Below are 11782 nucleotides of genomic sequence, written 5' to 3' on the forward strand. Positions count from 1 at the left end.
GGGGGAGGGCAGGAAGGGAAGGTGACCCCTGCCCCAGCCCCCTCTCAGGTCCCTGAAACCCCCCATAAGGCAATCAGAGGGACTTTGCTAAACTGACATCTCATATCACAGCTCTGCTTAAAACCTTCCCACAGCAGCCAACTACCAGACCCTGACCGCTGACCAGGGCCCATGAGGTATCGTTCACTGAGCTCAATCACGTCAGGCTCTCCCCTACGACAAGCTTCATGCTCTCCATCACCATGGCTCATCACCATCCCCGGGGCTCAGCTCAAACATCACCTCCCCCAAAGGGTCCCCACCCCATTTCACTCTCTTAGAGCCATGACCTCAGGGCTGGGGACCAGCTGGCCACTGTTTCCTGTGACTTGTTCTCAAGGCATCCCCAGGACACAGCACCAGGCAGGTGCTCAATAAATACTGACTGATGATCTCAGGGTCCTGGGACTGAGCCCTGTATTGGGCTCCCTGCTTGGCAGGGAGTCTCCTTCTCCTCCTGCCTCTCCCTCTGCCTCTCACTCATGTGCGTGCTCTCTCTCAAATAAATAAAACCTTTAAAAATAAATAAACAAATATCGACTGGAGGAATGGAATTTCCAGTCCAAACTGTGACCACTGCAGGGAGACCTCACTGGGCAACCCTGAGACTTCTTATGCTCTGTTCCAGGGCACCATGCTGCCCCAAGCCCATATGGGTCTGCAGTCCACCCCATAACACACCATGCCTGGTCAATACTCAAACTTTCTCCCGGAAGTGGTTCAGCCAAACTGAAGCTCTGGAAAGACCACCATGCTCCCCACCTGGCTCCGAGGCCCCTCAGCACCTCATATGTGTTCCCAGACTGAGAACAGGAACACACATCACACTCCTGCTACAGGAGGGAAGCCTGACTGCATGGTGGGGAACTGGCCCTTTTAAAGGACACTTGCACCTAGGCAATTCCAGAATGAACTGGAGACAGGCCTGCCTTCAGGAAGGTCACAGTCCAGTGTCTGCTTAGCACCTGCTGAATGCCCACTATGTGCCTACTGAGTATCTGCTGAATATATCCTGTGTGCCTGCTGAATGCACACTGTGTGCCTACTGAATGCTTGCCAAGTACACACTCTGTGTGGGCTAAATGCCTATGGAATGTAAGCTCTGTGCCCACCAACAGTCCACCATGTGCCTCCTGCCCAGTGCTGCTGAGCACCTGTTAGTACACACAGTGTGCCTGCTGAACGCCTGCCATCTGAAGAGTGCCCACTGAGCGCCACCATGTGTTCACTGTGCACACACCTCCGGAATCTTAGCAGCAGTGACCACGTAGTGAGCGTCTATGTGCTGGCCCCATTCTGGATGCATTACATGTGTTAACCTAGATCTGACCACAGTCCGACCAGACAGAGACCACTGTGACCCCTGCTTCACAGAGAGGGAGCAGAGCACAGAGAAAGCTCAGCCAGGTCTAAATTCTACCAGGAGGAAGCAAGGAGAAGCCCAGCAGCCGTGGCCCTGGGCCGGGCACCAGGTGCTACAGAATCCCCCCACACTTTCTGCACTTCGTTTCCATTTGGCAAATAATAAATATTGACTTTCTCCATGTCCTTGGCCTGGGAGGCAGGCCGTGGCTTCCTTGTTTGCGCACCTGGACCCCCATCCGGCCAGCAGCACCATGGCCACACCCAGTCAGGGCAGGGCACCCACCTCTGCCCTGGGCTTGGGCTGGATGTGGTAGCAGGAGGAAGGGGAGGGGGTCAGAGACACTCCAGCCAGGACCAGGGGGCCATTCCATCCCATAAGCTCTAAGGCAAAGCGGGACTCGCCCACCCCCACCCCTTTCTCTCTGGTTCCCCCATCACAGCCAAGGAGCCTCCACCTTGCCCTCCTTCCTCTCACCTCCTAATTAATTCTATCATTATGACTCTCTAAATGTCCCAAATCAGCCCTCCCTTTGTCCCATGGCCCATCCCAAGCTGCTACATGTCCCCTCCCTGCTGTGGGGCAAAAGGACACACAGGTGGGGCCATACCTGGGTGCATGCACTGGGGACAAACACAATGAATGTATGGTTTGCAAAAAAACAGGGACAGCCTCCATGATCCTCAACAGATGGATATGAATTGAAGTTCAGCATACAACAGGGTCCCCTATGCCCACGTTAAGAAAAACACGAGCCCCCAATTCAGACATGGGTTCAAACCAACCCCTCCACACTGGGAGCCAATCACCTCTCGATCCATTTCTCATCGCAGGCTTCCTCGTGGGTTACTACAACTACCCACTGGGCATACGCACATGGGCTCTAGCAAGTCTGGCTCCCGCCACTCCCTGCATCTTTGTGTCACTTGTGTTGCCATCCTGCTGGAACCTTCCATGGCTCCCCATGGCCCACCGCCCTGCCTCCCTCCCAGCTGCTCTGCCTCTATGCTCCTTGAGGCCAGGGCTTCAGGAGCCTGGAAGGCTCTGCTCCACCCTGATCGCTGGCAAACTCCCAGCGCAGCATGAGAAGAGAGAAAACGTACAGGAGACTCAGGTCAAATCCCAGCTCACCGGTCCCTAATGCTGTGACACTCTCCAAGCCTCAGTTTCCCCCTCTATAAACCAGGGAGAACACCATCGGCTGCCCAGGGGTGTTATACCTGTCACTAGGCTTCACGCTTGTAGCTCTTGGCACTGGGGCCTCCACCTGGCCCCTCCGCACCTGCATAACCCCAGCACCTGGGGCTGGATCACTCCCTGGGTTGGGGCTGTGCAGGGCACTGCCGGGGCTGAGCAGCATCTCCAGACTCCATCCACCACATGCCAAGCGCGTCCTCCCAGCCCAAGTCATGACAACCAAAAATGTCCCCAATGTTGCCAAATGCCCCTGGAGGCAAAACTGGCTGGGGTGACCCCCCCCGTGCCACTTGTCTCTAATGTTCCCTTGCACTGAGCTCAGACCAGTCTCTTCCCAGACCAGATCCCACCCCGGACTTCAGCATAGCATTTTCCAGAGGATCCCATTTGAAAAGAAATCACTAGCACCACGGACTCTTAAATCCCGACCCCTGAGGGAGGGGTCTCACGCCTCACGGCACAGCACCAGAGGGAGCCCCAGACCCCTGAGCTACAACCAGAAAGCCTCCAGCACAGAAAGCAGAAGCAAAGGGCTGACATGTCACCTTCCACAGTGCCTGCAATGGCCCAGCTCTGACCCAGAGAGATCTAATTAACCCCAACCGGGACCAGAAAGACCACTGCAAAGACAAGAATCACCTTGCACCGTCCCTCAGGCCAGCTTTAGGAACAATGACAGTGGAACACCTTCCTTGGCTCTACAGACCCACAAATACCATCATGCCAGACCAAGGGCCAGACAGCTGGTTCACACCCCTGACCAAGGCCAACCCTCTCCCTCTTCAAGGCACAGCCCCGGTGACTGCAGGGCACAGGACTCCCAGCGAGGCCTGTGTGGCCAGCTCTTCTGGTCCCCACTCAGAATTCAGGCTCCCACCTGGATCTGCAGAAGCAGAATCTGAGGCGAGCCCAGGAGTCTTCATCCTTTATCTCACAGGTGGTTTAGAGGCCCCCAAAGGGACAGAACCACCGCCTACCGTCTTCCCAACTTTCCCTGTTGCTCTAAGTCAGCATGTCTCAAACTGCGGGCAAGACCCATTGTCCTGGGGTCCGCAAACTCCTACAAAGCTCCAGAGGGTAAATATCTTCGCCTCTGCAGGCCATGCGCTCTCTGTCAAAATGACTCAACTCTGCCACAGATAAGACATAAACGAACGGGCACGGCCATGTTCTAATAAAACTTTATTTACAAAAACAAGCATAGCTCGCTGAAGTACAGAATAGCAGGTTACAAAACCAATTCGGTGGGTCCCCACTAGCATTCTACATTAAACAGAAGGGAACAGATTTTTATCAATTACCCCCCACGGACGGGGGGCTGGACTTCCTGGAGAAAGCTGTTTCTATTTTATGTTTGCTGCTGGGTGCTGAAATGCCACGAAACAATAATTTCCAACCCCGGGTCACAGTCAAGGAAGTGAGAAGGCACCTTCGGGACTAAGCCCTTGGTTCCCATGCCTGTCTCTCAGCTGGTGACACCCCCCACCCCTGGCCCAGCAAGTGTTTGCTTGAGCCCCTGTTTTCATGTCATGGGTACATGCTCAGGAGAGGAACTGCCATGGATATAGATTGACAAGCCGTGGCAGGTGGCCAGGGTGTACAGAGGTGGGACCCGCCTGCTCTGAGGAATCCAGGAGACCTTCCTGGACCTGTAGTGTGCATGGAACCAGGGGTGTCTGGGGCTGGGTGTGAGCTTTGGGAGGGGTTCCTGCACAGGACCTCAGGCTGGTGGGGGACACCCAACAGTCACCTGTGGAAAGCATGCATGGAAAGGCTTGGAACAGGGATGGGGCTCCCATGAAAAGCCTCCTTCCAAACGACAACTCAGAAGCTTGTCTCTTGCAGGCTGTGGCGAGTTGGAGCACCCAGTCTGATCTAGGCACTGACTTTCAGAGGGAGAAGAGCCATGGGTCACACACAAAGGGGTATGTGATGCACCCCATAGCCACCACCTCTGTGACAGCAAGAGTTAATGGCAAGAACTACGTATGCCCGGGTCCAATAGGAGTTTATTCTCTCACAGTTCTGGAGACCAGACTTGTGAAATCCAGGTGTGGGCAGGGCCACATTCCCTCCCAAGGCTCTAGGGGAGGCTCTTTCTTGGTCTCTTCCAGCTTCTGGGGGCTCCAGGCATCCTTGGCTCATGGGAGCAGCACACCAGTCTCTGCCTCTGTCACCATCATCACATGGCCTTCTCCCGTGGGCGGCCGTGGGTTCTCTTTTTACGAGAACGCCAGTCACGAGATTTAGGACCACCCTAAATCCAGGATGATCTCGAGATCCTTACCCTAATTTCATCTACAGAGACATCTTTTCCACGTAATGTCACGGCCACAGGTTCTGGGGGTCAGGACGTGAGCACGTCCTTTTAGACGCCCCTACCCTATTCAACCCGATCCTCAGTGTGCAGCTCACAGCCTGGAGAGCACTGAGCCTGCTGGGGCTTTCTGGGGGCGGGAGATGGCTCACTCCAGCCTCTCAAACAGAGCAGCTCGGGGAGCCCTGCGTGCGTGTGTGTTGAGGCTGCAGATGGCACAGACACTTGAAGCAGCCGGCACAGAGGCAAACAGTGCCAAAGCCAGGACTGGGGCCAGGACTGGGGGCGGCCTTCACGCTCAGCGAACCCGAGCCACCGCTGCGCTATGCCTGCCGCCCAGGGACCCGTTTTCCTCCAGCCTGTGCAGAGCCACCCCCGTAACAGGGTAGGGCCAGGAGAACACCCTCCTTCGGTGCAGCCGTAACTGGCAGCCCTGGCTGGGCCACCGCGGACTGCTTTGCTTCGAGTGTGGGCTTTTTCTGGCCCAGGTGCCGCTGCCTAGGATGCTTAGTGATCACACGCAGAGCCTGCTGTGTCCTGAGTCCCTGGCAGGCAGGTGACACACCCCACACTCCTTCCCCTCGCTCCCCTGCACAAGATCTACCTGCACATCCGGGCAGCTCTGCTGCCGAAATATCACCCAAAGCCACTAATCCTGGTCACTGCCACAGACACCTCCCTGCTCAAGCCACCGCTCCCCGATCCCAAACCCAGGTGCCACAGCGGCCTCTCGCCATCTGCCTGCTTCCCCTCTCACCCCCTTGCCAGTTCAGCTCACAGCCATCTTTGTGAGACATGGAGAGTCCTCACAGGGTTAAACGGACAGTGACCCTATCACCTGGCACCTACCGTGTGACCTCCACTCCTTGGTATACACTCCACGGAGAAGACCTGCGGCCACACAAGCTCCTGGGGGCAAACGTCCATGGCAGTGATAGTCACAATGGCCCAAAGGTGCAAACAACCCAAATGTCCATCGATGGATGAATGGATATATGGAACGTGGCCGGGCCCCCAAAAGCAGTATTACTCAGCCTTAAGGAAATGACACCATGCCCAACACTGTGAATGTACTTACTGCCACGGAACTGCCCATTTAAAAATGGTGAAGGTGGTGAATTTTATAATATATATTTTACCACAATTTTTAAAAAAAGAATGAAACACTGACACACCCTACAGTGTGGACGAATCTTGAAAACCTCGTGCTGAGTGAGAGAAGCCGGACACAAAAGGCCACGTGTTTCATGATTCCACGTATATAAAATGTCCAGAATGGACAAATCCATGGAGACAGAAAGCAGATGAGTGGGTGCCAGGGGCTGGGGGAGGGGGTGTGAGGCTTCCTTTTGGAGTGATGGAAACGTTCCAAAGTTGACTGGTGATGGTCGCACAACTCTGTGAACATGCTACCGACCACTGAATGGTATGTTTTAAGTGAGCAGACTGAATATGCTGAGAATTGTATCTCAATAAAGCAAAGGATCAGGCCATCCGCCATCACAAACCTTCCCAGGGCCCGTCCCTCAGTGAAATTCAGGGCTCGCCAAGCCACGCCAACCTCGCCTCAACTCTCGCTCTTTCTACGTGCCAGCCTCGCTGTCTTCTGATCTGTCCTCAACCTCACAAAACCTTTCCCATTTTAGGACCTCTGCACCTGCCTGTCCCTCACCTGGGGCGCTCTTCCCTGCTATGGGGGGGGGGGTGCATCTCACTGTCTGGGTGTCAACCTCCCACCCTGGCCAGTCCCGGCAAGTCACTCTGTCGCTTCTCTCCGAGAACATCTGTTTTGTTCATTTGCAGCAATTCTCTCCTGTCCCCGCTAAAACCACACTGGCTCCCCAAGACCATGGCCCTCACATGCCTCGGATGCTGCTGTTTCCCCAGCACCCAACACGGTCCCTGGACAGTCCCTGAAATGTGCTGCTCCAACATTATAGGTCAGGATTCTGAGGCCCAGAGAGGTTAAGAGACCTGCCCAAAGTCCCACAGCAGAGCACCGCAGCCCTCCCCACACCTCGGGCTCCCCAAGTCTGAGGACAAGAATGGAATACTCATGTGTCAACCCCTCTGCGACTTGAAAGCGGTCTCCCCAACACTACATGGCCACACGCGACCTGGTCCTTAGAGTCCCTGCCCCTGGGTAAGGTCACAGCATGGATTAACGCATCAGGCCGAATGACTGCTGGCTTCCACAGGGTAATGGCTTGCCTATCACCACCAAGGACTGCAGACGGACGCTTGGGAGCATGAGTCAAGGCCCTGCTCATTCCAAGAGTGAGCATGCTGTCCTAAAGAATTAGTGGGAAGGAGTAGGTACGAAACCGGCCACATCCCACCAGTTCGCAGGTATAGGCAAAATTTGGCATCTATCACAGGGGAGGGCTGCAGCCACAGGAGGGCAGGAGGGGAGCCTGCGTCACGTGGGTTCGCTCACCTGCACCAAGCACTGCGGATGTGCCACTCGTCACACGCAACACACAAACAGGCTTGGAAAGAGCTGGCTCACCCAGGTCCCAGGTGAGGGAAAAGCCACCAGCCCGTCCAAGACGGCACAGCCACACAGGTGGGTGCAGAGCTGTGAACTCCATCCGCCCAGGTGCAAAGCTTGTACCCCTGCCCCCTCAACATATCCTTCAAACTGAAGGGTTTTTAGCCTCAGCACTGCTGATGTCTGTGGCCGCATCACTCTCTGTGGTGGGGGCCATTCATGAATCGTGAGGTCTTGAGCGGTATCCCTGTTCTCTACCCACTAGATGCCAGGAGCGCACCCCTCCCCCAGACAAGACAACCAAAATGTTTCCAGACACTACCTGATGTCCCTGCGGGACAGAATCGCCCCCTGTACAGAACACTGCTCTGTCTCACAAGATCCAGTGTAAGCTCACCTCCGCCCAGGGCTCATGCCCAACTCCCAGTGTAAAGGGAGGCGACAGAGAGGAAGGAAATAGAGAATGGTTACCAGGACCAAGAGAATGGCTGTCTGCATATCTTACAAATCTTTTCTAACTCCATCGATAGACGACATACAAGCAAATGTGCTCCACGCGTTCCGTGGAGTATTACTTGGCCATTAAAAGCAATGGAGTTCTCTGATATACGCCTTAGGACCTTGGCGTATGTGGATGAACCTTGAAAATATTATGCTGAGTGAGAGAAGCCAGACACAAAAGGCCACATGTTGTAGGATCCCATGTATATGAAATGTCCAGAATAGGTAAATCCATAGAGACAGAGAGCAGATTGGTGGTTGCCAGCGGCTGAGGGAGGGAGGAATGGGGAGTGACTGCGCATGGGGATGGGATTTCTTTCGAGGGTGATGAAAGTGTTCTGGAGTTAGATGCTGGTGATGGTTGCACAACTCTGTAAAATACACTAAAAACCACTAATTTTTACACTTTCAACGACTGATTTATACAGTACACAAATGATGTATCAATAAAGCTGTTATTTTAATGAAACCTTTATAAAACAATAATACATTTCCAACTCCATTGCAGAAACCAGACCTCAGGTCATTAAAACAGCCATCAACCTAGTATGACCCCCTTCTTCCTGTCACACTACACCTACTGCATGAGACAAGATAAAGCGGACATTCTTGCCCTCAGAAGCCCTGACTTATGGGGACAGTCAGGGTGCCTGCTTGCTTGTTTGCTTTCATTCATTCATTCACCGACCATCTCTTCCTCTACATGCTAAGCAAAACATAAGCTGTGAAGCAGGCACCTGGTCAATGATGAGCACTCCATCCACACGTGCCAAACAAATGCACAGAAATGAAGATACACATTCTAGCCTATGTAGTCATGATCTCACAAAGAAACAAGCAACTAATGAGAAAAGAGTATGACCTGAAAATTCCACCTGAAGAATCAGAGCCTGAGGCTCATGTCACAGAGGTATGTCTGCTTGGAACAGTCAGATCGGAGGCCTAATCCAGAAATCAGCCATATGGGTGTCTGCAGGTCCCATTCAAACCCTCCCCAAGGCCTTAGGATGCAGGACGGGGGGGGGGGGTCCTGCCACTCTGCAGGAATGCAGCAGAGACTTACTGCCACCTGTGTAAAGCGTGCTCTCCTCTCTGACCCACAAGGAAAGCCTTGCTAGACACACTTGACAACAGAGGACACTGAGGCCCGAGGAGCTTGGGACCTCAGTGCAGTCATGTGTCCAGAGAGCTGGGCCCAGGAGAAGAGCCAGGCCCCCAGCTCCTCTCGGGGCCCACAGTAGCTTCCCAGGTGAGGTTAGCAGGTAACCTGGCCTGCCCCTGCACGCCAAAGACAGCCAGCAACTTAAGGAAGAACTGTCCCTCCACCCTGGTCCTGACAGGCCAGGAGACATCCGTGGCCAGCTGTCCCTTGTCTCAGTGGGAGGAACACAACCTGGTCCCCAACATATGGGCTACATGGGGAAGGGGTAGCTGTCTCCACTCCAAGCTCCAGGACAGAGCACACTCTGTCTTCCTGACCACTCTCAGGTCCCCACAGGAGAGAGCACCAAAACTTTCCTTCAGATAATCCAAAAGGGAGAAATACCTATCCCAGCTCGAGTATACAAATGAAGATACCTGTCCTTCCTCCAACACCCCGGGGAGCGAAGGTACAGGTGACAAAGATGGAGAGACACCTGTCCCTTCAGGTAGCAATGATGTGGGGACAGCTGTTCCCCTCAGGTCGCAACGATGTGGGGGCACTTTTCCCGCACCAGGTACCAACGATGTGGGAACGTCTACCCCACCTCCCCAGGTAACAATGATGCTTGCAAGCAGCACCCAGTTCATACACCTCATGGTGTCATCCTGTCTCCCCTAGGTCGCAGTGATATGGGGGCATCTGACCCCCTCAGGTAGCATGGATGTAGGGACACCTGTCCCTCCTCAGGTAACAATGATGTGGTGGCACCTATTCCCTCCAGGTAGTAATGATGTAGAGACCACTGTCCCCTCCAAATAATAATGATGTAGTGACACCTATCCTCACCTCCAGGTAACAGTGATGTGGGGGCACCTGAACCCTTTCAGGTATCGGTGATGTGGGGGCACCTGTCCCGCCCACGATGCCCGATGCCCGGGGCGGAGGGCCACCTGTACCCTCAGGCTGTGCCAAGCCCCGCCCCGCCGCACGCGCCCCGCCCCCGCCGCGCGCCCCCCGCCCCGCGCACACGCCGGACACGCGCCCCCTCCCTCCCTTCCCGGCCCCGAAGGGTCGGGGCGGACAGCCCCCTTACCCGCGCGGCCCGCGTCAGGCTCAGGTCCTTCATGACCTCCTCGAAGGCCGCTGTCTCCTCTGCCTGCTTCTGGTTGTGCAGCGCGATCTTCTCGCTGAATTTCCGCGGATTGTTCGAAGTCGCCATCTTCTCGCCGCCGCCTCCTCCTCCTCCTCCTCCTCCACCTCCTCACCCCCCCCCACTCGCCAGTGCCACCGCGCAAGCGCCGGCTGGGCCCGCGGGCGGCGGGCAGTGCGCAGGCGCCTTGGTGGTCGTGAGTGCGGCGCAGGCGTACGGGAGCGGCGCGCGGCGCGGGGGCGAGAGCGCATGCGCACGCCCCAGCAGCGCGTTCGGGTCCAATAGAGGAGGCGGGGGAAGGGGAGGTGGAAAGAGTAGGATTTGAGCACATGCGTAGTGAGTAGACTCCTGGCCCGCTGGACAGCGGCCGCCTGGCTATTGGACAAGCTTGGTTCGCGGACGGGCTGGGGCGCTGGAGCCCCCAAGGAGACCGCCAGACACAAAACCTTCCAATTTACAAGGATGGGGCCAGCAACCCACAAGGACAGGTAGCACCCCGATGCTGAGCTGGGGCTCGGACTAGTTCAGCTTTGAGACCAGTTCAGGGATTTCCTCATTCATGCATTCATTCATTCAACGAATATTTTATTGAGCGCCTGTATGTACCAGGCACGCTGGGGAAAAGCGTGAGCAAGCAGACGTGGTCCCCTGACCTGACGGGGTGCGCAGTTAGGGAGGGGGACAGACATAACCAACCAACAAATGACCCAAGAACATTTCTGATGGGAATAATTGTGATGTGGAAAATACAACTAGGGGTGCCTGGGTGGCTCAGTCGGTTAAGCGTCTGCCTTGGGTTCAGGTCATGATCCCAGGGTCCTCTGGTCGAGCCCCACATCAGGCTCCCTGCTCCGCGGGGAGCCTGCTTCTCCCTCTCCCTCTGCCTGTTGCTCCCCCTGCTTGTGCTGTGTGTGTATGTGTGTGTGTGTCTGTGTGTCTGTGTGTCTGTGTATCGAATAAATAAATAAAATCTTAAAAAAAAGAAAGAAAAGAAAACTAGTAATGGACTGGCAGATATTGATGATAGGGAGGGAGGCTCCCAGCCACCACTGTCAGGGAAGTAGGGGGGGGCGGGCATTTGAGCTGAGGCCTGAACCTTGTCATCAGCCCTCACCGCCCTAAATCCCAGGCATTATCTTTAACACCTTGCTTTCCCTATCACCTTACATTTGACCAGCTTCTACTCTCTGGATCCTTAAGCCAGAAGGAACACAGGTTTGCTGTGGGGTGCTATAGGAAAGGTCCAGAAATCCCACTTAGACTAGATCCAGCAGTGAAAAGGGTAGCAGGGTCTTCCCAGTAGCAGGAGGGTGACTGAGGAAAACAGGAAATGTCCTGACATCTAACTGTCCCTTTCCAAGCAGAGGGACCATGACCACCAATATCAAAGGTTTATATTCAGGAGGCTCCAGGGATTTCCAGGCACGGACGGGGCAGGAGCCAAGAGGGGCAGCAAGGGAATTGTGAGACAGCTCTGACTGAACAAAAAGCACACTTTTGAAAGAAAGAAAGATTTTTAAAAAGCACACTTTTTACTAGGGTGAGGGATGGCTGGAGGGGTTGCTGGTGGTGATCTTAGG

At 54.9% G+C, this 11782-nt stretch overlaps 1 protein-coding gene across 5 annotated transcripts in view; it reads right to left on the bottom strand.

The window, feature by feature from the left end:
* Positions 1-10321, bottom strand: part of CRTC1 (CREB regulated transcription coactivator 1) — a 70120-nt gene extending 59799 nt beyond the window's left edge. For all 5 annotated transcript variants that reach the window (XM_040629000.1, XM_040628996.1, XM_040628998.1 and 2 more), the window contains exon 1: positions 10146-10321. In XM_040629000.1, the coding sequence (XP_040484934.1) occupies positions 10146-10271 (126 nt within the window). In that variant the 5' untranslated portion in view covers positions 10272-10321. The remainder of the gene's footprint in view (positions 1-10145) is intronic.
* Between the last annotated feature and the right edge of the window lie 1461 nt (positions 10322-11782).

The sequence above is a fragment of the Ursus maritimus genome, unplaced genomic scaffold (genome assembly GCF_017311325.1).
Source record: "Ursus maritimus isolate PB19 unplaced genomic scaffold, ASM1731132v1 scaffold_14, whole genome shotgun sequence".
Lineage (NCBI taxonomy): Eukaryota > Metazoa > Chordata > Mammalia > Carnivora > Ursidae > Ursus > Ursus maritimus.